Below are 27,530 nucleotides of genomic sequence, written 5' to 3'. Positions count from 1 at the left end.
TACTGGTCACAGAAGGTGCAAAAAGTGTCAGAGAACCTCCAAAAGCAGATGAGTGGAAGCATGTGACCAAAAGAAGCAAGAAGACCATGGAGAAATCACCAACCACACAACTGAAGAACCGATATCAAATCTTTGTAGAGGATGAAGATGGCACACCTAAGAATGAAGCAATACCAGCAAGCAAAAAAGAAAAGGGCACACAGCAACAAGTGACAGCAAAAAGTACAGCCAAGAAGCAACGAAGAGTGGTGGTGGTGGGAGACTCACTACTGAGAGGCACCGAAGCAGCCATCTGCAGACCGGACATAACTGCAAGAGAAGTATGCTGCCTTCCAGGTGCGATGATCAAGGATGTGACCGATAGGATACCAAAGCTCTTCAGCTCCAAGGACGTCCACCCATTTCTTCTGATACATGTTGGCACCAATGACACGGCAAGGAAGGACCTACCGACAATCTGCAAGGACTTTGAAGAGTTGGGGAAGAAAGTAAAGGAACTGGATGCACAGGTAGTTTTTTCTTCTATCCTTCCAGTAGACGGGCATGGCACCAGGAGATGGAACAGGATCCTTGATGCAAACAACTGGCTAAGACGATGGTGCAGACAACAAGGATTTGGATTCCTGGACCACGGTGTGAATTACTGGTATGATGGACTCCTCGCCAGAGACGGACTACACCTCAACAAACCTGGGAAACACACATTCGCCAGAAGACTCGCTACACTCATCAGGAGGGCGTTAAACTAGAAGAAGAGGGGACGGGAAGAAAAACATTAGACTCGAACAAAGACGACCCAGGAAAACATACTCAGAAGGGAGGTAAGAACATTTCTAAAACAATCCACAGTGAGGAGATTGGAACAAAACAAAATCCTCTAAACTGCATGCTCGCAAACACCAGAAGCCTGACAAACAAGATGGAAGAACTAGAAGCAGAAATATCTACAGGTAACTTTGACATAGTGGGAATAACCGAGACATGGTTAGATGAAAGCTATGACTGGGCAGTTAACTTACAGGGTTACAGTCTGTTTAGAAAGGATCGTAAAAATCGGAGGAGGAGGAGGGGTTTGTCTCTATGTAAAGTCTTGTCTAAAGTCCACTTTAAGGGAGGATATTAGCGAAGGGAATGAGGATGTCGAGTCCATATGGGTTGAAATTCATGGAGGGAAAAATGGTAACAAAATTCTCATTGGGGTCTGTTACAAACCCCCAAATATAACAGAAAGCATGGAAAGTCTACTTCTAAAGCAGATAGATGAAGCTGCAACCCATAATGAGGTCCTGGTTATGGGGGACTTTAACTACCCGGATATTAACTGGGAAACAGAAACCTGTGAAACCCATAAAGGCAACAGGTTTCTGCTAATAACCAAGAAAAATTATCTTTCACAATTGGTGCAGAATCCAACCAGAGGAGCAGCACTTTTAGACCTAATACTATCTAATAGACCTGACAGAATAACAAATCTGCAGGTGGTTGGGCATTTAGGAAATAGCGACCACAATATTGTGCAGTTTCACCTGTCTTTCACTAGGGGGACTTGTCAGGGAGTCACAAAAACATTGAACTTTAGGAAGGCAAAGTTTGAACAGCTTAGAGATGCCCTTAATCTGGTAGACTGGGACAATATCCTCAGAAATGAGAATACAGATAATAAATGGGAAATGTTTAAGAACATCCTAAATAGGCAGTGTAAGCGGTTTATACCTTGTGGGAATAAAAGGACTAGAAATAGGAAAAACCCAATGTGGCTAAACAAAGAAGTAAGACAGGCAATTAACAGTAAAAAGAAAGCATTTGCACTACTAAAGCAGGATGGCACCATTGAAGCTCTAAAAAACTATAGGGAGAAAAATACTTTATCTAAAAAACTAATTAAAGCTGCCAAAAAGGAAACAGAGAAGCACATTGCTAAGGAGAGTAAAACTAATCCCAAACTGTTCTTCAACTATATCAATAGTAAAAGAATAAAAACTGAAAATGTAGGCCCCTTAAAAAATAGTGAGGAAAGAATGGTTGTAGATGACGAGGAAAAAGCTAACATATTAAACACCTTCTTCTCCACAGTATTCACGGTGGAAAATGAAATGCTAGGTGAAATCCCAAGAAACAATGAAAACCCTATATTAAGGGTCACCAATCTAACCCAAGAAGAGGTGCGAAACCGGCTAAATAAGATTAAAATAGATAAATCTCCGGGTCCGGATGGCATACACCCACGAGTACTAAGAGAACTAAGTAATGTAATAGATAAACCATTATTTCTTATTTTTAGTGACTCTATAGCGACAGGGTCTGTTCCGCAGGACTGGCGCATAGCAAATGTGGTGCCAATATTCAAAAAGGGCTCTAAAAGTGAACCTGGAAATTATAGGCCAGTAAGTCTAACCTCTATTGTTGGTAAAATATTTGAAGGGTTTCTGAGGGATGTTATTCTGGATTATCTCAATGAGAATAACTGTTTAACTCCATATCAGCATGGGTTTATGAGAAATCGCTCCTGTCAAACCAATCTAATCAGTTTTTATGAAGAGGTAAGCTATAGACTGGACCACGGTGAGTCATTGGACGTGGTATATCTCGATTTTTCCAAAGCGTTTGATACCGTGCCGCACAAGAGGTTGGTACACAAAATGAGAATGCTTGGTCTGGGGGAAAATGTGTGTAAATGGGTTAGTAACTGGCTTAGTGATAGAAAGCAGAGGGTGGTTATAAATGGTATAGTCTCTAACTGGGTCGCTGTGACCAGTGGGGTACCGCAGGGGTCAGTATTGGGACCTGTTCTCTTCAACATATTCATTAATGATCTGGTAGAAGGTTTACACAGTAAAATATCGATATTTGCAGATGATACAAAACTATGTAAAGCAGTTAATACAAGAGAAGATAGTATTCTGCTACAGATGGATCTGGATAAGTTGGAAACTTGGGCTGAAAGGTGGCAGATGAGGTTTAACAATGATAAATGTAAGGTTATACACATGGGAAGAGGGAATCAATATCACCATTACACACTGAACGGGAAACCACTGGGTAAATCTGACAGGGAGAAGGACTTGGGGATCCTAGTCAATGATAAACTTACCTGGAGCAGCCAGTGCCAGGCAGCAGCTGCCAAGGCAAACAGGATCATGGGGTGCATTAAAAGAGGTCTGGATACACATGATGAAAGCATTATACTGCCTCTGTACAAATCCCTAGTTAGACCGCACATGGAGTACTGTGTCCAGTTTTGGGCACCGGTGCTCAGGAAGGATATAATGGAACTAGAGAGAGTACAAAGGAGGGCAACAAAATTAATAAAGGGGATGGGAGAACTACAATACCCAGATAGATTAGCGAAATTAGGATTATTTAGTCTAGAAAAAAGACGACTGAGGGGCGATCTAATAACCATGTATAAGTATATAAGGGGACAATACAAATATCTCGCTGAGGATCTGTTTATACCAAGGAAGGTGACGGGCACAAGGGGGCATTCTTTGCGTCTGGAGGAGAGAAGGTTTTTCCACCAACATAGAAGAGGATTCTTTACTGTTAGGGCAGTGAGAATCTGGAATTGCTTGCCTGAGGAGGTGGTGATGGCGAACTCAGTCGAGGGGTTCAAGAGAGGCCTGGATGTCTTCCTGGAGCAGAACAATATTGTATCATACAATTATTAGGTTCTGTAGAAGGACGTAGATCTGGGTATTTATTATGATGGAATATAGGCTGAACTGGATGGACAAATGTCTTTTTTCGGCCTTACTAACTATGTTACTATGTAAATGAGGAATGATATTTATTTCCTTTTTCTTCTGTTTTTATTTTCAGATGCTCCATTCCTTGAATCGTATGGTATCAAGAGAAAATATTATCTCTTTATTTAAAAATCTTCTGTGCTTATGGAGTGACGGATTCTCTGAGTTTTATTTATATTTTTTTCTTGTATAATTTTGATTAGGGTCGTATAATTTTTATGGCCTATGCATCCCCTGGTTCTCGTTGTATTATTTGTTTTTTGAAAGTTAATATATAAGAAACAATATGAGAGCATAATAAAATTTTGAATATCAGGAACATTTGTGATGTTGTGTATGTTTCTGTTATGGGTTTGATATGTTGTGGCCTTGGATATGGGTCATATGAAGTCATTGGTGGGTTTGAGTTATGCGGGGGGGGTACCACCCCCAAATGTCTCTATCTCCACATGGAGGTACGGGGTGCCCCACTTAATTGGGGAGGGTATCCCGGCCCTTGTGACTGTTATGGGCTTATGCTCTGGCCCTTTAAATCCTGCTAAAGGCACAACTTGATTCATCCCCAGCATAATATAGAACTGCTCTATATTGCTCTCAGATGCTAGTTTGTTTGTTTTTTTATTTTTTATTATTTTCTTAGTTATTTAAGATAATGAGAACAAGGTGATGTGAAGTGGACATAGCTTACCCTTTTTTTATTAGTATTGTGCTAATAAGAGATTCGCCGCTTCATATAGCGATTTTTCCCTTAAACAAGATGGCGCCGCTGTCGGCTTGGCGATACTGCGCAGTTGCGTGCCTGTGCATTGTGGGTACGCTGGCTGTGATGTCACAGACATGCGCAGTGAGTGCGCTAGGACGCCGAAGACAGGGGCACGCATGTGTACAGCGCTGTAAGTGTGTTATTACCATGATTCAGGGGATTGGAGCACCTGGATTTTATGATTGTTAATTGCTCATTGATCAATGTTTTAATATTATGTACAGGATATGTAATGCACTGTATTTATAAATATTGAATTTTATAACTGGAACACAGGTTTCACTATTGCACTGGATATTGAAATATTGACAGTTACACCTATCCGGCATTTATGTTATTGAATGTAATGATTGTATTGATTGGATATGCTTAGGAGTTGTATAAAGAGATGTCTCACTCACTTGTTCACTGCTTGAAAAAGGATTCTCACATCCGAAACGTTGCCACGCCTGCTCAGGCAATAAAGTCCACCTTTTCTATTATTTTTTTGTGCTGCTTTTCTTTTTTTGATATTATTGCTGGAGGCCGTTTGGACTGCTGGTTGGGGGAGCTTTGCACAATATTGAGGTAGTACTGGATGCTGTTCCTGTTTTATATATATATATATATATATATATATATATATATATATATATATATATATATATATATATATATATATATATATATATATATATATATATATACACACACACATACATACATACACACCACACATCACCATGAACATTGTAAATTCACACTGAAGGCATCAAAACTATGAATTAACACATGTGAAATTGTATACTTAACAAAAAAGTGTGAAACAACTGAAAATATGTCTTATATTCTAGGTTCTTCAAAGTAGCCACCTTTTGCTTTAATGACTGCTTTGCACACTCTTGGTATTCTCTTGATAAGCTTCAAGAGGTTGTCACCGGAAATGGTTTTCACTTCATAGGTGTGCCCTGTCAGGATTAATAAGTGGGATTTCTTGCCTTATAAATAGGGTTGGGACCATCAGTTGTGTTGAGCAGAAGTCTAGTGGATATACAGCGGACAGTCCTACTGAATATACTGTTAGAATTTGTATTATGGCAAGAGAAAAGTAGCTAAGTAAAGAAAAATGAATCGCCATCATTACTTTAAGAAATGAAGGTCAGTCAGTCCGAAAAATTGGGAAAACTTTGAAAGTGTCCCCAAGTGCAGTGGCAAAACCATCAAGCACTATAAAGAAACTGGCTCACATGAACACCGCCCCAGGAAAGGAAGACCAAGAGTCACCTCTGCTTCTTAGGATAAGTTTATCCGAGTCACCAACCTCAGAAATCGCAGGTTAACAGCAGCTCAGATTAGAGACCAGGTCAATGCCACACAAAGTTCTAGCAGCAGACACATCTCAACAACAACTTTTAAGAGGAGACTTTGTGCAGCAGGCCTTCATGGTAAAATAGCAGCTAGGAAACCACTGCTAAGGACAGGCAACAAGCAGAAGAGACTTGTTTGGGCTAAAGAGCACAAGGAATGGACATAAGACCAGTGGAAATCTGTGCTTTGGTCTGACGAGTCCAAATTTGAGATCTTTGGTTCCAACCAAAATGTCTTTGTGCAACACTAAAAAGGTGAACGGATGGACTCTACATGCCTGGTTCCCATCGTGAAGCATGGAGGAGGAGGTGTGATGGTGTGGGGGTGCTTTTCTGGTGGCACTGTGGGGGACTTATTCAAAATTGAAGGCATACTGAACCAGCATGGCTACCACAGCATCTTGCAGCGGCATGCTATTCCATCCGGTTTGCGTTTAGTTGGACCATCATTTATTTTTCAACAGGACAATGACCCCAAACACACCTCTATGCTGTGTAGGGGCTATTTGACCAAGAAGGAGAGTGATGGGGTGCTATGCCAGATGACCTGGCCTCCAGTCACCAGACCTGAACCCAGTCGAGATGGTTTGGTGCGAGCTGGACTGCCGAGTGAAGGCAAAAGGGACAACAGGTGCTAAGCATCTCTGGGAACTCCTTCAAGATTGTTGGAAGACCATTTCCGATGACTACCTCTTGAAGCTCATCAAGAGAATGCCAAGAGTGTGCAAAGTAGTCATCAAAGCAAAAGGTGGCTACTTTGAAGAACCTAAAATATGAGACATATTTTCAGTTGTTTCACACTTTTTTGTTAAGTATATAATTCCACATAATTCATAGTTTTGATGCCTTCAGTGTGAATTTACAATTTTCATAGTCATGAAAATACAGAAAAATCTTTAAATGAGAAGGTGTGTCCAAACTTTTGGTCTGCACTGTATATACACTATCTTCTATATATATAATTGTCTAAGGGTTTTTCCGTCTGTCTGTCTGTCTTGGAAATTCCGCGTCTGATTGGTCGAGGCCGCCCGGCCTCGACCAATCAGCGACGGGCACAGTATCGACGTAGAAATCCCGCCTCTCTGATTGGTCGAGGCCAAGCACAGCAACGATGATGTCATAAAGGACATAGACATCCCGCGTTTCTGATTGGTCGAGGCCGCCAGGCCCGTCGCTGAATCAGAAACGTGGGATTTCTACGTCCTTTATGACATCATCGTCGCTGTGCCCGTTGCTGATTGATTGGCCTCGACCAGAGACGCGGGATTTCCAAGACAGACAGACGGAAAAACCCTTAGACAATTCATATATGTATGTACACATATAGTTACATATACACATACACGCATATATATATATACACACACACACACACACACATATACACGCATATATATCCCGTATATACTCGAGTATAAGCTGAGATTTTCAGCCCATTTTGGGGGGCTGAAAGTCCCCCTCTCGGCTTATACTCAAGTCAAACCCAGGGGTCGCCAGGGGAGGGGGAGCGGGGACTGTCTAATTATACTCACCTGCAGCTCGAAGATAGTCGAAAGCTGCTACTGTGCAGATGGTGCCATCTTGAAGGAGGAATTTTTTTTCTTCTCCAGTAAGATAGTGCCGCCAATGCATGTGCAGTAGCAGCTATCGGATCACAGCTATAGACACCGATAGCAGGTGCGGCAGGCGCTATTTTCAAATTGATTTTTTTCCTAGCTGAGTGACATCTAGAACAGTTATTATTTGCACATAAAACATGTGATTACGCTGCAGCGCAGGTGCCACAGCTGCCTGCAGAAGCGTTTTTTTTTATTCAGTATGTTAGGCATTCATTATGCAAACTAGGGGGAAGGTCAGTGAGGGATCAGTGACCTGTCAGGAGTCTGCATTATGAATATCTAATCAGAGTACTACATGCAGACCGCCCCCTTCTCCTCCAGACCCACCCTACGGAACGAGCATATCATTAACAATAAAGTTTAAAGAACAACCACAAGATGGATTTCATCATCCAAGGTATCATTTAATCAGTATGACGGCACCAACCAAGACACTGTGTGCAGGTTATTGTGCACAATCACAATCCCGCTAACAGGTTCCCTTTAAATTGTTCTGTGTACAGCCTACAATGTGCTCTCCCTACTTGTGCACATCCCTATTCACAATAAACTTGTGTGAATCACAGACCATGACATCATCATTCAATCTTACTACAGAGCTGCTGGCTCAGCAGTTCTAAACACAGGCAATCTCGTTTCTGTGCTTTGAATGGACTGTAGTAGAAAGTAATGAGCTGCGGGTCACATCTCCACACATGATAGAGCACCAAAGGAGCAGAATTTTAGCAACAAATTATCAAGCGGCTTCTTTTCTGAAAGCCTTTACCCCCTTAATGACATCCGTTGTACATGTACAACAAAAGTCAGAAGTGGGTGTACAAAGTGGGCTCATGCAGCGAACCCGGCAGGTGATGGCTGTCATGACCTGATGATAACAATTGTTAAGTTGTTAAATTCTGTGTCGGCATGAGTGCGCACCATTCTCCCCACCCATCAGTGATGCCTGTGATGTGATTGTGGAAACCTGCTGCAGCGCTGTCCATGAGATGTCGAAGCTGCAGCCCATCATCAGAGGCAGCAGCGAATAGGCAGCGATGGACCCAGGAAAGATAAGCAGAGCTTAATTGGTTATTTTACATATCACTGAACTTGTGGGACAAATTTAAAAAAAAAAAAGCTAAGAGGCGACTTATTTTTTCTTTAATGTTAAGTTTGAAAAAAAAAGGGAAGAAAGCTGCTAGTACTTACATGTTCCTTAACCAGCTGCTTTTCTCGCATGACATCAGTGTAAGTCCGAGCATTTGTTTTTGGATCTGGAGTTTTTCCTCCTAAAAAAATAAAAAGTGCAACAATAATGAAAAACTATGTCAAAGAGTATATTGTAATGTCATCACATACAAAGCACTACCTAGCAGGATGCTTGATACATTTAACACGTTAACTAAAGTTGCATTTATTAAGTTTAGGCTATACACAATTTGATATATGCTTTAAAAAAAAATTTAAAAAAGGGAAAAAAAATAAAAACAATGTTGTGTCTTCAGAAGTGATGGGTTCCGTGGTCAGTATTCCATAATACGTACACTTTTCAGCCTTTTGACGCCATCAGCAGTTCTGACTTCAAGCAGGAGAATAGAAGCCTAGAAAATCATCTCTTTACCATTAGTAACACTTTGGAAAATGTATACTCAAAACATTACCTGGGTAAGGTTCTTTAAATACAAATACAAGCCATACCTGTCCTTGGTTTTTAGATTACCTTCTTCAAAGTAGAAAGGATTTCAAGAACAAAGATTATTAACTGTGCAGAAAAGAATAATCCCCAAAATGTAAAACGACAAACTGTCATTTTGTAAAAGGCTCAGACACAAGGATTAAAAGAAAACTAAAGCCAAAAAAGGAGTATCCAGAAATGATTTATGTTTAACGTATAGCTTGTATATGAATTTTCCCAGTAATCTGATGCAAACAGTACAGCTAATTTAGATGTGTGGAAAAAATCTCCATAGAGGTATTTTCGGTCTACAAGTAATGTTCCTGGAAACTACAATTAGCAGTAGCACCATGCATTCAACTCAGGGAGTCCAGGGAAAGGAAGGTTCCCAGCCTCAGCCATGTTACTTGGCAGTGCTAAAGAAAAAGTGCATTAGACAAGAAGTGCATTACAACACTACACAGCAGAGGTCTCCAACTCCAGGCCCCGAGGGCCGCCAACAGTGCAGGTTTTCAGTATTTATTTAGTATTGCATCGGTGGTAATGTGATCATCTGCACAGGTGATGATTCCAACCCCTGTGCAATACTAAGGAAATCCTGAAAACCTGCACTGTTGGCGGCCCTCGAGGCCTGGAGTTGGGGACCACTGCTACACAGTAAAAGCTAGCTACCCAAGGAGAAATTTTCAATCTGACCTCAGTTACAGCTATTGCATTATACTCCAGACACAGGAGAAAAAACGGAATTGGAAAGCAGAAAGGACCTCGGGTACACAGAGCTAGCTGGTGAATTTGTAGTGTAGAGCAGAATCTACAACAATGATCTTTCAACTAGGAGACTACCAGCTGTGGGCAGACTACAGGCTGAGGAGGCAGACAGATGTGACTTTGCTAAGCAGGCCACTGCATCTATTTTTGTTATGGCAACATTAAAGTTGGAGAGAGGGGGCGAATATATTATATATCACACACACACTTTGTTTTTGGCCATGGACTTCAAGAACTGGCCAACACCCTGAACTTACTCTGTAATCACTGGTGACAAGTTATATTTTCTAAGCTCTGTCAATTTTTAACCCCAATTGATACATATTAAAGGGAATCGGTCACCCCCAAAATCAACGGTGAGCTAAGCCCAATGGCATCAGGGGCTTATCTACAGCATTTTGTAATGCTGTAGATAAGCCCCCGATGTATCCTAAAAGATGAGAAAAAAAAGTTATACTCACCTGGGCGGGCCGTTCGATCCGATGGGCATCGCGGTCCAGGGCCCCCTATCTTCTTACGATGACGTCCTATTCTGGTCTTCACGATGTGGCTCCGGCGCAGGCGTACTTTGACTGCCCTGTTGAGGGCAGAGCAAATTACTGCAGTGTGCAGGAGCCGCAGCCTGAAGAGAAGAAGAGGACGTGATCATATGAAGATAGGAGGCGCCGGACCCGGACCAGCAGCGGGGACCCCTGGGTGAGTATAATATAACCTCTTTTTCTCATCTTTTAGGATACATCGGGGCTTATCTACAGCATTACAGAATCTTGTAGAAAAGCCCCTGATGCCGGTGGGCTTACCTCACCCTCGATTTTAGGGGTGACAGATTCCCTTTAAGTCACACAAAATGTAGCCAATACCTGAAAAGGGGTTTACTGCCATTAAAAAAAACTCAGCTAATTGTTATTTTTTTCTTTAGATTTCAAGTTTAAATAACCTTACTCACAGCCATGGCACAATAAAATCCTCTCCTACTGATAATTAGACTAGATTAGATTAGTGCAATATTTTATTACAATGTACCATGTTTTTGCTTTTTCCACAAAAGACTGCTACCTCTATAAGCACACTATAAGCACACTATGAAGTGAAAAAAAAATATATAAAACATATTTTGAGTGTGTAATTACTCAATATGAAAATTGAGTTATGATAGTTTTGGCTTTTAGTTCTCCTTTAATATACCCTATCTATATTAACCTGATTTATGGACAGCATTTCAAGGAACGGTCAATGCCAAATGTACGGAACACCAAACTTTTAAGTTAAACTTCTTGACAACTGATTCGCTTTTAATCCAAGCTAGTGAAATAAATAGTATAGAAGCTTATGTTGACTACCATGACCAATTGGCAGTGTCAAGTGGACACTAGTCATGATAGGACATCCTTTGGATTACTTTTTCACGATTAGCTACACAGGATGTGTTGCACTGTACCCTTAAGAATGCAGACAGGACTGGCATTTAGCAGTACTGCTGTAGGAAAGAAATTAAGGACAGTTAGTATGGGCTAGTGAAGTCTAACAAGCATTGTTCAGCATTTACATATTTAACACACAGCAAAACCCACTCCTGTTTCATGCAGGTTGTAGTGTAAGAGAAAATAACCTACATGCAGGTTACCATCACTCAAGGCTAAAGGGTAGACCAGTTATTTCCAAGTACAAGGCAAACAAAACAAAACTAAAATGCTGAAATGCTGGCAACTGTAATATAAATTGCCAGTCTTGCTTTAAGCATCTTTAGATACAAACGTACCAAACCGCAGGATACATTAGTGGCATATGAGTATAGACAAGCAATGTGAAACTAAACGGTCAGCTTGTCAAAAAAGGAAAAACCAAAAGAGAAAAAACTGCAAACCCACACTTCTTTTTGGAATCAAAACTATAGAGGAAAGAATCCTGCACCACTGCAACACCTGAGCCCAAATATCCACTGTGTGTGATTACCACGTCAAATACACCGCCCTTTCGGATTAACGGGTGCCAAACCCAGTAAGATATTGCATAAATCCATATACTGAAGAGAAAAATGGGTAGAAGTACAAGAGAGGGCGAAACGGCCGTCTTAGCGTTCTACACGCACCCCCGCTGAAGATGTTTTAAATCGTCACACAGATTGGACTTTGGAAACGGTGAGTGCCACCCTTATTTCTCTTCAGTATATGGATCCGCACTTGTTTTTTGGTTGACTTCATAGACACCAAACATGTCTAGGTTGTTTTTTATCTATATGGTCAAAAAAAAAAATTTCAAACTTTGCACACAAAAAAACCTGTGATCTCGGGTTGGGTGCACATACATTTTGGTGCACATACAATCTTTGATCGCCCATTATTGCATTTTAATGCAATGTCACGGGGACCAAAAAAACGTAATTCTTTTTCTCGCTACGCTGTTAAGCGATCAGGTTAATCTTTTTTTATTGATAGATCGGTCGATTCTGAACGCAGCGATACAGAATATGTGTATGATTTTATTTTTATTTTGAATGGGGCAAAAGGGCGGTGGTTTGAACTTTTACATATTTTTAAACACTTTTTTTTTCTTTTGCCATGCTTCAATAGTCTCTATAGGAGACTAGAAGCTGGCACAACTGTCAGCTCTGCTACATAGAAGTGGTGCTCAGATCGCATCTATGTAGTAGAATTGCTGATTTGCTATGAGCGCCGATCACTGGGTGGCACTCTCAGCAATCCAGCAGCGACAACCATAGGGGTCTCCAGGAGACCTCAGGTTGTCATGCCGACAAACCGGTGACCCGCGATCACGTTACGCGGGTCACCAGTGTGCATATTTCCGGCACGATTGCGCCATTTAAATGCTGCTGTTAGCGTTTGACAGCAGCATTTAACTAGATAATAGTTGAGGGTGGATCACGATTCCACCCGTGGATCTTGCGGGCACATCAGCTGTTCAAAACAGCTGACATGTCTCGGGAAAGTTGTGGGCTCACCGCCGAAGCCCACATCAAAAGGAGAGTATCTGACATCGGCGTACTATTACGCCCAATGTCGGAAAGGGGTTAAGAAATTTAAAATTTGTAATTTTAAAGCCAAAAAAACACATTAAAAAGGATAATTTGTACAAAAAATAATGGTGGTATCTTAGGCTACGTTCACATTAGCGTTCCGCTAATGTGCGTCGCTGTTGCGTCGGCGACGCAGCGGCGACGCGCCCCTATGTTTAACATAGGGGACGCGTGCGTTTTTTTGGTAGCGTTTTTCGCCATGTGCGTCGTTTCCGACGCTAGCGTCGGCCGCAAGAAAATGGAACAAGTTGCATTTTTCGTGCGTCCGATTTTCGTCAAAAAACGACGCACGCGTCGCAAAACGCAGCGTTTTTGCGCGCGTTTTTGGTGCGTCGTGCGTTGCGTCGCCGACGCACCGGCGCGCAACGCTAATGTGAACGTAGCCTAAGTTACCATATATATCCCAACAGAACAGTTATAACAATTTGGGTCTCAAGTAAACATGAGGAAACTCAATACCATAGAGCAGAGCCAGTAAAGATGTCTTATAGGATTAATTTGATAGAATATTACCCTGTAACAACATTTTTTTAACAATTTAATCTAGATAACTTGGTAGTAATCTAATATAAAAAGGTGTGGGTGTGTGTGTCCGGGATTGGCATCTGCACCGTCGCAGCTACAATCACAAAATTTTGCACAGTCACACGTCTGGACCCCGAGAGGCTATGTTGTGAGGCGAAATTTTAACTCCGCGCGTTCCAATTCACCAAACAATTTTGCCCCTATCTACATAATGGGGAAAAAGTGAAAGGAAAAGTGTTGGAGGCAAATTGACAGCTACCAGATGTGAACAAAGGTGACTTAAAGAGTGAGAGCGATGGCGCCAAAGAGTATATACCGTACAGTTGCTAAGGTGGGGCCCCAACATGGGATACTCACCACACACGGGGATATGAACACACACACATAAAATGCGCCACACACTACCACGTGCTTGAACACATATACCACCCTCAGCACACATTTCACCACATACACCAACCTCGCCACATAAAAGTCGAAACACAAAAGTCGCCGCTCAAAACTCACCACGTACAAAACTAAGCTCACGCAAAACTCGCCACATGTGCAAAACTCACCTCATGGAAAACTCGCCACACGCGGAAAAATTGCCACATGCACAAAAGTTGCAACACATGCAAAAGTTGCCTCACACAACTTGCCCATACTCAAAACGCACCACACATAAAACTCGCCACGCGCAAAAATCGCCATGCGCAAAACTTGCCACACTAACCTGTCACATGCAACTCTATACAAAAAGTTGCTACACGCATGTCGCCACACGCAACTCAACACACACAACTTGACACATGAAAATCGCCCTAAAACACACACAAGTCTGGTATTATCCTTCAAAAATAAAAATCTGATTAATAAGCAGACAAACTACAAGAGCAACAACTGTACCATATAGGAAACACGGCAACTGTCAGTCACATGATCTGTCTATTATGTGTATGGGTGAGCTAATATATACTGCCAGGGGGGAGGGCTTCCTGATGGCTGGGGATTTATCAGGCTGCCAATTTAGCTTACAAATACTGAGGTAAAAATACTGAGCAAATAACGTGTGAACGAGGTCTAATGGTACCGTCACACTAAGCGACGCTGCAGCGATACCGACAACGATGTTGATCGCTGCAGCGTCGCTGTTTGGTCGCTGGAGAGCTGTCACACAGACAGCTCTCCAGCGACCAACGATCCCGAAGTCCCCGGGTAACCAGGGTAAACATCGGGTTACTAAGCGCAGGGCCGCGCTTAGTAACCCGATGTTTACCCTGGTTACCAGCGTAAACGTTAAAAAAAACAAACACTACATATTTACCTTTCGTGTCTGTCCTCCGGCGCTCTGCTTTCCTCTGCACTGTCAGCGCCGGTCAGCCGTAAAGCAGAGCGGTGACGTCACCACTGTGCTTTCCGGCTGGCCGGCGCTCACAGCCAGTGCAGAGAAGCACAGCGCCGGGGACAGACAGCTGAAGGTAAGTATGTAGTGTTTGTTTTTTAACGTTTACGCTGGTAACCAGGGTAAACATCGGGTTACTAAGTGCGGCCCTGCGCTTAGTAACCCGATGTTTACCCTGGTTACCAGTGAAGACATCGCTGAATCGGCGTCACACACGCCGATCCAGCGATGTCAGCAGGAGTCCAGCGACGAAAAAGTACTGGACTTTCCTCAGCAACCAACGATCTCCCAGCAGGGGCCTGATTTATCAGGCTGCCAATTTAGCTTACAAATACTGAGGTAAAAATACTGAGCAAATAACGTGTGAACAAGGTCCAATACAGGAGGAGATGACACATAGGTATATACAATATACAGGAGGAGATGACATACAGCAGGTATATACTATTTACAGGGGAGATGACATACAGGTATATACTATATACAGGAGAACATACAGGTATATACTATATATAGGAGGAGATGACATACAGGTATATACTATATACAGGAGGAGATGACATACAGCAGGTATATACTATTTACAGGGGAGATGACATACAGGTATATACTATATACCGGAGATGACATACAGGTGTATACTATATATATATATATATATATATATATATATATATATATATAATTTATTAGCCGACAAACATGTATATACTGAGGGGAAAATGAGGGTGTGAGGTGAAAATGAGGGGTGTGAGGTGAAAATGAAAAGGTGTGAGTGCAAAATGAGAGGAGTGAGGGAAAATAGTGGAGTGATCGGAAAATGACAGATGTGAGGTCGAAATGACAAGTGTTAGGGGGGAATGAGACGAGTGAGGGGGAAAATGAGAGGTGTAAGGGAGAAAATGAGAGATGTGAGGGGGAAAATGAGAGGCGGGATGGGAAAAGAGAAGTGAGGTGCTATAACTAACCACATTTACTATGCCCAGGCAACGCCGGGCTCTTCAGCTAGTGTTACATGAATGCATTGTTTTACAAATATCTAGAGTAATAGCACCACTTAGCGGATGGAGCTGAAATCACACGTAAGCCAATCAACTGTAAAGTGCTATAAAATAGTACACATTAAAAATGGGGTATTGGATAGAAAAAACTCCAGATGAGGTGCAAGAAAAAAGTAAATAGACAATATATAGCCCAAGAATAATACCCACAGGCATAATTAAACCTCGACTCTATGCAAGTGTGAACACAGAGGTTTAATCGTCACCCCATGTACCAAATAAAGTTCAGCATAAAGATTCACTAAACGATATATAGCAGAAAACGAAGCAAAACATAATATTAAAGGATATAGAGATAGAGATATATATAGATATATATATATATATATATATATATATATATATATATATATATATATATATATATATATATATATATATATATATATATATGAATAAGTTTACCACTGATCCCATTAACGTGCGTTTCACCAAATTTCCCTTCAAAGAAATTTCCCTTCTCCTTTGTGAAAAGTTGAGATTTCAAATCCAACCACTAGGTGGTGTTATTACTCTAGATATTTGTAAAAGGATTTATTTTGTAAGATTGCTACAGTTATCTAGATTAAATAGTAAAAAAAAAGTCACAGGGTGATTTTCTACCATATTAATGCTAAATGACATATGCACTGTCTGCTCTATGGTATTCAGTTTTTTTCATGTTTACGTGGGAGCCAAATTGTTATATCTGTTCTATTGGGATATATAACTAAGATAACACTTATTCTAGGTACAAATTCTCCTTTATGTGTTTCTATATGTCGTTTTAAAATTACGAATAAAGATTTTTAAGCTTCTTATAAATATTCTTTGATACTTTTTTTCTCTTGATTTTTCTAAAAATATAAATTGAGCTCCCTTGTAGTGCCCTGCTTCCAGGTTCTTGTACAATAAGGAGTTTGGGCAGAATTATAATCCAAACTTAATTTATCCTTTTTGAACTAAACAGATTTATCCATTTACAGGGAATCTGTCACCAGAATTTTTCTTGAGACATACACTAGGATTCCAACAACTTGTCACTTAGTTTCTTGCTGTAGTTTTGATAATCTTTCGCCAATAAAACAGTAATTTTATAACTTGAGGACTAGTGTTGCCAAGTAATCCTCCTGAATAATCACGCCCTCACAATCAATTTTGCATAAGCAGAAAGCAACCAATGGTGAGTGCTCAGTTATACAGAGAATTGGTAGATGTGCAACAGAGAAAACAGTTCAGTTATCAAAACTGCAGAAAGCAGAAAATTAAGTGATACATCGCTGGAGTCAGGGTTCTGCCCTCAGATAGTGTAGCAAAAACCTGGCAACAGATTCTCAAACTATACCTGTCAGCAGGATATTACACATTTACTAAGGCTACGTTCACATTTGCGTTGCGTCGGGCACAACTGCGTCGACGCATGCGTCATGCGCCCCTATATTTAACATGGGGGGCGCATGGACATGCGTTGTGCTGCGTTTTGTGACGCATGCGTTTTTTTGCCGCAAGCGTTAGGGCGCAGAGGACGCAGCCAGTTGCATTTTTTTGCCTCCAAAATTCGGCAAAAAGGACGCATGCGTCGCAAAACTATGCGTTTTAGCGTGCGTTTTTGTTTGCGTTGTGCGTTGCGTCTCCGATGCAACATCGCACAACGCAAATGTGAACGTAGCCTTAAATAGAGATGAGCGAAATTTGTTTGGGTCCCTGCTTATTCGGCAAGCTATAGCACTTACCAAATAAGCTGCAGCAGGAACCTGGATACACGGAGTGATCCGACTGATCAGCTGTATGGCTCCGCAGCTGCATGTGCCAAAGCACATGCGTGGAGAGCCCAACATACAGGCTATCGGCATGTGCTGTGACTGTGATACAGCCGCGACATATGCAGCTGCGGAGCCGAACAGCTCATCAGCCAGCTCAATCCAGATAGCCGGGTTCCCTCTGCAGCTTATTCGGTAAGCGCTATAACTTGCCGAATAAGCAGGGACCCGAAAAAATTCGCTCAACTCTAGTAAAGTACCTCTATTGCTTAAAGGGGGTTGTCCCACTAAAAGTACATTTTAATTAATAGATCTTGGGGAAAAAAAAAACAATTTCACAACTGTATGTGTAATAAAAAAAAAAATAATGTCCCTGTGCGAAGATATTATAAATGTGCCCCTGCTGTGTCTGACAGTACAGGAACATGGTCTGATCATACCACATCTCCTGGGCAAAAGAGGATGCAAAGGAGTATACAGACAGGACAGCATGGGATCAAAGCGTATCTAATTGTGGAATTTATTATTAAAAATATTACTGATTAAAATGTTGATTAAAAGTAACTTAGTTCGTGGGAAAACCCATTTAATACATTCATTCCGTGCTTGCAGTAGTTTAAGGATTAATTTTTCAAAAATTACCCAACAGTTTTAAACGCAATTGCAGTGGATGGGGCACTGCACTTCCCACGTTGCTGCCCTTCTCTTCCTCTTCATTACCCACCGCCATGATTTTAGAAGTCACACTTGTGCAAGCGCCGTCATTGTCAGGGTTCATTTCATCAAAAGGGGCGGTGCGTGTGCAGTAATCACCTAATGACGTTGCAAGGTCAATGGACCAGCTACCAGGTTATTGTCAGGAGCTTACTGTTAATGAGCTGTCCCTTCTGATTAGATAAACCCCGGAAATGACAGCGCCTGTACAGACTTGGCCTGGGAGACAGCTTACTGAGAGAAAAGTGAGCGGTAAAAAAGCCCATAGGCTTGCGGTAAGCAGGAAAAAGGAAGAGAGCACAGAAGATGGACGTGCAGTGCCTGCCTTACTGCACTTGCTATTAAATGTTCAAGGATGAAATTCTGAATCGTGCAATGAGCAGGGGGGTTGGACACAGACCATGGAGGCCCTTCCAACTGTACCATTCTATGAGTCTCAAAAATGCCCCAACATAATGAGCATTAAAGGAGCCTCACGCCTTTAAAAATGGGTTGAATATTCCACCAACAGGTCCTTTAACTATATAAGTGAGTGCAAAATTAACCTTAGAACCATAAAGAAGTTGTGCACTACTTTCTTCTCAAACCCCCGTTTGGCCCCCATAATATAATAAAGCTTAGATTCACCTCCTGTGCCAATGCAGTTCCCGTGGTGTCGGCACTGTCTTCTGTGCTGTTGTCACTGCCCCCATCTCCTGTTGAATTGAGCAGGAAGAAGAAGTCGGTATCATCTGCAGCCCGGACTTCCTCTTCATGCTCGATTTGTCCGAAGATGAGGTCCATGATGCCAGCACTGATTGGGTGCTGGGGTCACGTCACAACAATCATATGGGAGCTCTGGGAGTGCGAGTTCGGACAGCGCAGGAAAGGCGCTGGGATGGGAGTATAGGCTTTATTATTTTAAAGGGGGGGGGGGGGGCAAACACATTGATCAAGAAGGGATTGTCCCAGTAGTTGACAATCCCTTTAAAGGGAACCTGTCACCCCCCTCAGGCGTTTATAACTAAAGGCACCGTCACATTTAGCGATGCTGCAGCGATATAGACAACGATGCCGATCGCTGCAGCGTCGCTGTTTAGTCGCTAGAGAGCTGTCACACAGACAGCTCTCCAGCGACCAACGATGCCGATGTCCCCGGGTAACCAGGGTAAACATCGGGTTACTAAGCGCAGGGCCGCGCTTAGTAACCCAATGTTTCCCCTGGTAACCATAGTAAAAGTAAAAAAAAAAAAAAAAAACACTACCTACTTACATTCCTGTCACGTCCCCCAGCGTCAGCTTCCCTGCACTGTGTAAGCGCTGGCCGGAAAGCAGAGCGGTGATGTCACCGCTGTGCTCTGCTTTACGGCCGGCCGGCGCTGACACTGGGGGATGCAGGGAAGCTGACGCTGAGGGACGTGACAGGAATGTAAGTATGTAGTGTTTTTTTTTTTTTTTACTTTTACAATGGTAACCAGGGTAAACATCGGGTTACTAAGCACAGCCCTGCGCTTAGTAACCCGATGTTTACTCTGGTTACCAGTGAAGACATCGCTGGATCGGCGTCACACATGCCGATTCAGCGATGCCAGCGGGTGATCAGCGACCAAAATAAAGTCCTGATCATTCCCCAGCGACCAACGATCTCCCAGCAGGGGCCTGATCGTTGGTCGCTGTCACGCATAACGATTTCGTTAACGATATCGTTGCTACGTCACAAAAAGCAACGATATCGTTAATTAAATCATTATGTGTGAAGGTACCTTTAAAGAGCCACTTTGTGCAGCACAAATGCTGCATTCTGACAAGGTGGCTCTTTTAGTTATGATGCCTTCACATGCTGAAACAATCACTTATAAAATGTGCCACCTCTTACCCTGAAATCGCCAGGGAGGCGGGTCTTTCCTTTCTAATCAGACGCAGCACAGCAGTCACTCCGGGCCTGTGCGTGCCGACTCCTCTTGCTTCATTATCGTCCCCGGCGCCTGCGCTGTAAGTACAAAGGGCAGCGCAACTGCGCACGCCCGAAAAAAAAACAACAATGTGCAGGTGTCGGGGACGATAATGAAGCAATAGGCGGCGGCGCCCGGCGCGCACAGGCCCAGAGTGACGGCTGTGCTGCGTCTGATTAGAAAGGAAAGACCCGCCTCCCTGGCGATTTCAGGGTAAGAGGGGGCACAAGTGATTATTTCAGCGTGGGCAGGCATCATAACTAAAAGAGCAACTTTGTCAAAATGCAGCATTTGTGCTGCACAAGGTGGCTTTTTTTTTTACTTACAAACGCCTGAGGGTGGGGGGGAGGGGGGGGGGACAGGTTCCCTTTAAGCTGCAGAATAAAAAAAAAAAAAACTTGCAGCGTTGCAGCCATACAAGAGGTTATTTTATAGAATTCAGAATGGATGTTGTGTCTCAAAGCGAATATCTTTAAGTACCAAATATTAAAACCATACACAGTACAATAAGGGGAAAAGCTGACGGGGGGGACGAGGGGAAAAAAAAAAAATTTTAAATACCATCTGCAAACGGATCAAGCCGTTCTGGAGATATAATCATCGTCCGTCTGTATTTCTTATATTCATCTTCTCTGTCTGCAATTTTCTGTGGCCTGTGTTCAGCAAACGGATCATACTGGGGTGGGGGAGGGGAGAAATACATAATTATAAAATATATGCAATACAAATTATGACAAAAGCATAAACATGTCAAATGAAAACCACAGATTCTCAATCATTCAAAAGAGACAGATCGAGAGACAGAGATCGAGACAGATCGAGAGACAGAGATCGAGACAGATCGAGAGACAGAGATCGAGACAGATCGAGAGACAGAGATCGAGACAGATCGAGAGACAGAGATCGAGACAGATCGAGAGACAGAGATCGAGACAGATCGAGAGACAGAGATCGAGACAGATCGAGAGACAGAGATCGAGACAGATCGAGAGACAGAGATCGAGACAGATCGAGAGACAGAGATCGAGACAGATCGAGAGACAGAGATCGAGACAGATCGAGAGACAGAGATCGAGACAGATCGAGAGACAGAGATCGAGACAGATCGAGAGACAGAGATCGAGACAGATCGAGAGACAGAGATCGAGACAGATCGAGAGACAGAGATCGAGACAGATCGAGAGACAGAGATCGAGACAGATCGAGAGACAGAGATCGAGACAGATCGAGAGACAGAGATCGAGACAGATCGAGAGACAGAGATCGAGACAGATCGAGAGACAGAGATCGAGACAGATCGAGAGACAGAGATCGAGACAGATCGAGAGACAGAGATCGAGACAGATCGAGAGACAGAGATCGAGACAGATCGAGAGACAGAGATCGAGACAGATCGAGAGACAGAGATCGAGACAGATCGAGAGACAGAGATCGAGACAGATCGAGAGACAGAGATCGAGACAGATCGAGAGACAGAGATCGAGACAGATCGAGAGACAGAGATCGAGACAGATCGAGAGACAGAGATCGAGACAGATCGAGAGACAGAGATCGAGACAGATCGAGAGACAGAGATCGAGACAGATCGAGAGACAGAGATCGAGACAGATCGAGAGACAGAGATCGAGAGACAGATCGAGAGACAGATCGAGACAGATCGAGAGACAGATCGAGAGACAGAGATCGAGAGACAGAGATCGAGAGACAGAGATCGAGAGACAGAGATCGAGACAGATCGAGAGACAGAGATCGAGACAGATCGAGAGACAGAGATCGAGAGACAGATCGAGAGACAGAGATCGAGACAGATCGAGAGACAGAGATCGAGAGACAGATCGAGAGACAGAGATCGAGACAGATCGAGAGACAGAGATCGAGACAGATCGAGAGACAGAGATCGAGAGACAGATCGAGAGACAGAGATCGAGACAGATCGAGAGACAGAGATCGAGAGACAGATCGAGAGACAGAGATCGAGAGACAGAGATCGAGACAGATCGAGAGACAGAGATCGAGACAGATCAAGAGACAGAGATCGAGACAGATCGAGAGACAGAGATCGAGACAGATCGAGAGACAGAGATCGAGACAGATCGAGAGACAGAGATCGAGACAGATCGAGAGACAGAGATCGAGACAGATCGAGAGACAGAGATCGAGACAGATCGAGAGACAGAGATCGAGAGACAGATCGAGAGGACAGATCGAGACAGATCGAGAGACAGAGATCGAGAGACAGATCGAGAGACAGAGATCGAGACAGATCGAGAGACAGAGATCGAGAGACAGATCGAGAGACAGAGATCGAGAGACAGAGATCGAGAGACAGAGATCGAGAGACAGAGATCGAGAGACAGAGATCGAGAGACAGAGATCGAGAGACAGAGATCGAGAGAGAGATCGAGAGATCGAGAGAGAGATCGAGATCGAGAGATCGATCGAGAGATCGATCGAGAGATCGATCGAGAGATCGAGAGAGAGATCGAGAGAGAGATCGAGAGAGAGATCGAGAGAGAGATCGAGAGATCGAGAGATCGAGAGAGAGAGAGAGATCGAGAGAGATCGAGAGAGATCGAGAGAGATCGAGAGATCGAGAGAGATCGAGAGAGAGATCGAGAGAGAGATCGAGAGATCGAGAGATCGAGAGAGAGAGAGAGAGAGAGAGAGAGACAGATCGAGAGAGAGAGAGAGAGAGAGACAGATCGAGAGAGAGAGAGAGAGACAGATCGAGAGAGAGAGAGAGAGACAGATCGAGAGAGAGACAGATCGAGAGAGAGAGAGACAGATCGAGAGAGAGAGAGAGAGAGACAGATCGAGAGAGAGAGAGAGACAGATCGAGAGAGAGACAGATCGAGAGAGAGATCGAGAGAGAGAGAGAGAGACAGATCGAGAGAGAGAGACAGATCGAGAGAGAGATCGAGAGAGAGAGAGAGACAGATCGAGAGAGAGAGACAGATCGAGAGAGAGAGACAGATCGAGAGAGAGAGAGAGAGAGAGAGACAGATCGAGAGAGAGATCGAGAGAGAGAGAGAGAGAGAGGACAGATCGAGAGAGAGAGAGAGACAGATCGAGAGAGAGAGAGAGAGAGAGACAGATCGAGAGAGAGAGACAGATCGAGAGAGAGAGAGAGAGAGAGACAGATCGAGAGGAGAGAGATCGAGAGAGAGAGAGAGAGAGAGACAGATCGAGAGAGAGAGAGAGACAGATCGAGAGAGAGAGAGAGAGAGAGACAGATCGAGAGAGAGAGACAGATCGAGAGAGAGAGACAGATCGAGAGAGAGAGAGAGAGAGAGAGAGACAGATCGAGAGAGAGATCGAGAGAGAGAGAGAGAGAGACAGATCGAGAGAGAGAGAGAGACAGATCGAGAGAGAGAGAGAGAGAGACAGATCGAGAGAGAGAGACAGATCGAGAGAGAGATCGAGAGAGAGAGAGAGACAGATCGAGAGAGAGAGAGACAGATCGAGAGAGAGAGACAGATCGAGAGAGAGAGAGAGACAGATCGAGAGAGAGAGAGAGACAGATCGAGAGAGAGAGAGAGAGAGAGACAGATCGAGAGAGAGAGACAGATCGAGAGAGAGAGAGAGAGAGACAGATCGAGAGAGAGATCGAGAGAGAGAGAGAGAGAGAGACAGATCGAGAGAGAGAGAGAGACAGATCGAGAGAGAGAGAGAGAGAGAGACAGATCGAGAGAGAGAGACAGATCGAGAGAGAGAGACAGATCGAGAGAGAGAGAGAGAGAGAGAGAGACAGATCGAGAGAGAGATCGAGAGAGAGAGAGAGAGAGAGACAGATCGAGAGAGAGAGAGAGACAGATCGAGAGAGAGAGAGAGAGAGAGAGACAGATCGAGAGAGAGAGACAGATCGAGAGAGAGATCGAGAGAGAGAGAGAGAGACAGATCGAGAGAGAGAGAGACAGATCGAGAGAGAGAGACAGATCGAGAGAGAGATCGAGAGAGAGAGAGAGACAGATCGAGAGAGAGAGAGAGAGAGAGAGACAGATCGAGAGAGAGAGAGAGACAGATCGAGAGAGAGAGAGACAGATCGAGAGAGAGAGAGACAGATCGAGAGAGAGAGAGAGAGAGAGAGAGAGACAGATCGAGAGAGAGAGAGAGACAGATCGAGAGAGAGAGAGAGAGACAGATCGAGAGAGAGAGAGAGACAGATCGAGAGAGAGAGAGAGACAGATCGAGAGAGAGAGAGAGAGAGAGACAGATCGAGAGAGAGAGAGAGAGAGACAGATCGAGAGAGAGAGAGAGAGACAGATCGAGAGAGAGAGAGAGAGAGAGAGAGAGACAGATCGAGAGAGAGAGAGAGAGAGAGAGAGAGACAGATCGAGAGAGAGAGAGAGACAGATCGAGAGAGAGAGAGAGAGAGAGACAGATCGAGAGAGAGAGAGAGAGAGAGAGACAGATCGAGAGAGAGAGAGACAGATCGAGAGAGAGACAGATCGAGAGAGAGAGAGAGAGAGACAGATCGAGAGACAGATAGAGAGAGAGACAGATCGAGAGAGAGAGAGAGAGAGAGACAGATCGAGAGACAGATAGAGAGAGAGACAGATCGAGAGAGAGAGAGACAGATCGAGAGAGAGAGAGAGAGACAGATCGAGAGAGAGAGAGAGAGACAGATCGAGAGAGAGAGAGAGAGACAGATCGAGAGAGAGAGAGAGACAGATCGAGAGAGAGAGAGAGAGAGAGACAGATCGAGAGAGAGAGAGAGAGAGAGAGACAGATCGAGAGAGAGAGAGAGAGACAGATCGAGAGAGAGAGAGAGAGAGACAGATCGAGAGAGAGAGACAGATCGAGAGAGAGATCGAGAGAGAGAGAGACAGATCGAGAGAGAGAGAGAGAGACAGATCGAGAGAGAGAGACAGATCGAGAGAGAGATCGAGAGAGAGAGAGAGAGACAGATCGAGAGAGAGAGATCGAGAGAGAGAGAGAGAGACAGATCGAGAGAGAGAGAGACAGATCGAGAGAGAGAGACAGATCGAGAGAGAGATCGAGAGAGAGAGAGAGAGACAGATCGAGAGAGAGAGAGAGAGAGAGAGAGACAGATCGAGAGAGAGAGAGAGACAGATCGAGAGAGAGAGAGACAGATCGAGAGAGAGAGAGACAGATCGAGAGAGAGAGAGACAGATCGAGAGAGAGAGAGAGAGAGAGAGAGAGAGAGACAGATCGAGAGAGAGAGAGAGACAGATCGAGAGAGAGAGAGAGAGAGACAGATCGAGAGAGAGAGAGAGACAGATCGAGAGAGAGAGAGAGACAGATCGAGAGAGAGAGAGAGAGAGACAGATCGAGAGAGAGAGACAGATCGAGAGAGAGAGAGAGAGAGATCGAGAGAGAGAGAGAGAGAGAGAGAGAGACAGATCGAGAGAGAGAGAGAGAGAGAGACAGATCGAGAGAGAGAGAGAGACAGATCGAGAGAGAGAGAGAGAGAGAGACAGATCGAGAGAGAGAGAGAGAGAGAGAGAGACAGATCGAGAGAGAGAGAGAGACAGATCGAGAGAGAGAGAGACAGATCGAGAGAGAGAGAGAGAGACAGATCGAGAGACAGAGAGAGAGAGACAGATCGAGAGAGAGAGAGAGAGAGAGAGAGAGACAGATCGAGAGACAGATAGAGAGAGAGACAGATCGAGAGAGAGAGAGACAGATCGAGAGAGAGAGAGAGAGAGACAGATCGAGAGAGAGAGAGAGAGACAGATCGAGAGAGAGAGAGAGAGACAGATCGAGAGAGAGAGAGAGAGAGACAGATCGAGAGAGAGAGAGAGAGAGACAGATCGAGAGAGAGAGAGAGAGAGAGAGAGACAGATCGAGAGAGAGAGAGAGAGACAGATCGAGAGAGAGAGAGAGAGAGACAGATCGAGAGAGAGAGACAGATCGAGAGAGAGATCGAGAGAGAGAGAGACAGATCGAGAGAGAGAGAGAGAGACAGATCGAGAGAGAGAGACAGATCGAGAGAGAGATCGAGAGAGAGAGAGAGAGACAGATCGAGAGAGAGAGAGAGAGACAGATCGAGAGAGAGATCGAGAGAGAGAGAGAGAGAGAGACAGATCGAGAGAGAGAGAGAGACAGATCGAGAGAGAGAGAGACAGATCGAGAGAGAGAGAGAGAGACAGATCGAGAGAGAGAGAGAGACAGATCGAGAGAGAGAGAGAGAGAGACAGATCGAGAGAGATAGAGAGAGAGACAGATCGAGAGAGAGAGAGACAGATCGAGAGAGAGAGAGAGAGACAGATCGAGAGAGAGATCGAGAGAGAGACAGATCGAGAGAGAGAGAGACAGATCGAGAGAGAGAGAGAGAGAGACAGATCGAGAGAGAGAGAGAGAGACAGATCGAGAGAGAGAGAGAGAGACAGATCGAGAGAGAGAGAGAGAGACGAGATCGAGAGAGAGAGAGAGAGAGACAGATCGAGAGAGAGAGAGAGAGAGACAGATCGAGAGAGAGAGAGAGAGAGACAGATCGAGAGAGAGAGAGAGAGAGACAGATCGAGAGAGAGAGAGAGACAGATCGAGAGAGAGACGAGAGAGAGAGAGACAGATCGAGAGAGAGAGAGAGAGACAGATCGAGAGAGAGAGACAGATCGAGAGAGAGAAGATCGAGAGAGAGAGAGAGACAGATCGAGAGAGAGATCGAGAGAGAGAGAGAGAGAGAGAGACAGATCGAGAGAGAGAGAGAGAGAGAGAGAGAGAGAGAGAGACAGATCGAGAGAGAGAGAGAGACAGATCGAGAGGAGAGAGAGAGAGACAGATCGAGAGAGAGAGAGAGACAGATCGAGAGAGAGGAGAGAGAGACAGATCGAGAGAGAGAGAGAGAGAGAGACAGATCGAGAGAGAGAGAGAGAGAGAGAGAGAGACAGATCGAGAGAGAGAGAGAGAGACAGATCGAGAGAGAGAGAGAGACAGATCGAGAGAGAGAAAGAGAGAGAGAGACAGATCGAGAGAGAGACAGATCGAGAGAGAGAGAGAGAGAGACAGATCGAGAGAGAGACAGATCGAGAGAGAGATCGAGAGAGAGAGAGAGACAGATCGAGAGAGAGAGAGAGAGAGAGAGAGAGAGAGACAGATCGAGAGAGAGAGAGAGAGACAGATCGAGAGAGAGAGAGAGAGAGAGAGAGAGAGAGAGAGAGAGACAGATCGAGAGAGAGAGAGAGAGACAGATCGAGAGAGAGAGACAGATCGAGAGAGAGAGACAGATCGAGAGAGAGAGAGAGAGAGACAGATCGAGAGAGAGACAGATCGAGAGAGAGAT

At 44.0% G+C, this 27,530-nt stretch overlaps 1 protein-coding gene across 1 annotated transcript in view; it reads right to left on the bottom strand.

Moving 5' to 3' along the window:
* The window catches only part of SF3B1 (splicing factor 3b subunit 1), a 418,418-nt gene that overhangs the window by 326,984 nt on the left and 63,904 nt on the right, over nucleotides 1-27,530 (bottom strand). The window contains exons 4-5 of the mRNA XM_069733802.1: nucleotides 20,846-20,960; nucleotides 8,663-8,742 (exon numbers count right to left, since the gene is read on the bottom strand). Coding sequence (XP_069589903.1) covers nucleotides 8,663-8,742; nucleotides 20,846-20,960 — 195 coding nt within the window. The remainder of the gene's footprint in view (nucleotides 1-8,662; nucleotides 8,743-20,845; nucleotides 20,961-27,530) is intronic.

Source organism: Ranitomeya imitator, chromosome 7 (genome assembly GCF_032444005.1).
Source record: "Ranitomeya imitator isolate aRanImi1 chromosome 7, aRanImi1.pri, whole genome shotgun sequence".
Lineage (NCBI taxonomy): Eukaryota > Metazoa > Chordata > Amphibia > Anura > Dendrobatidae > Ranitomeya > Ranitomeya imitator.
This window is presented reverse-complemented; position numbering and strand designations above follow the sequence as displayed.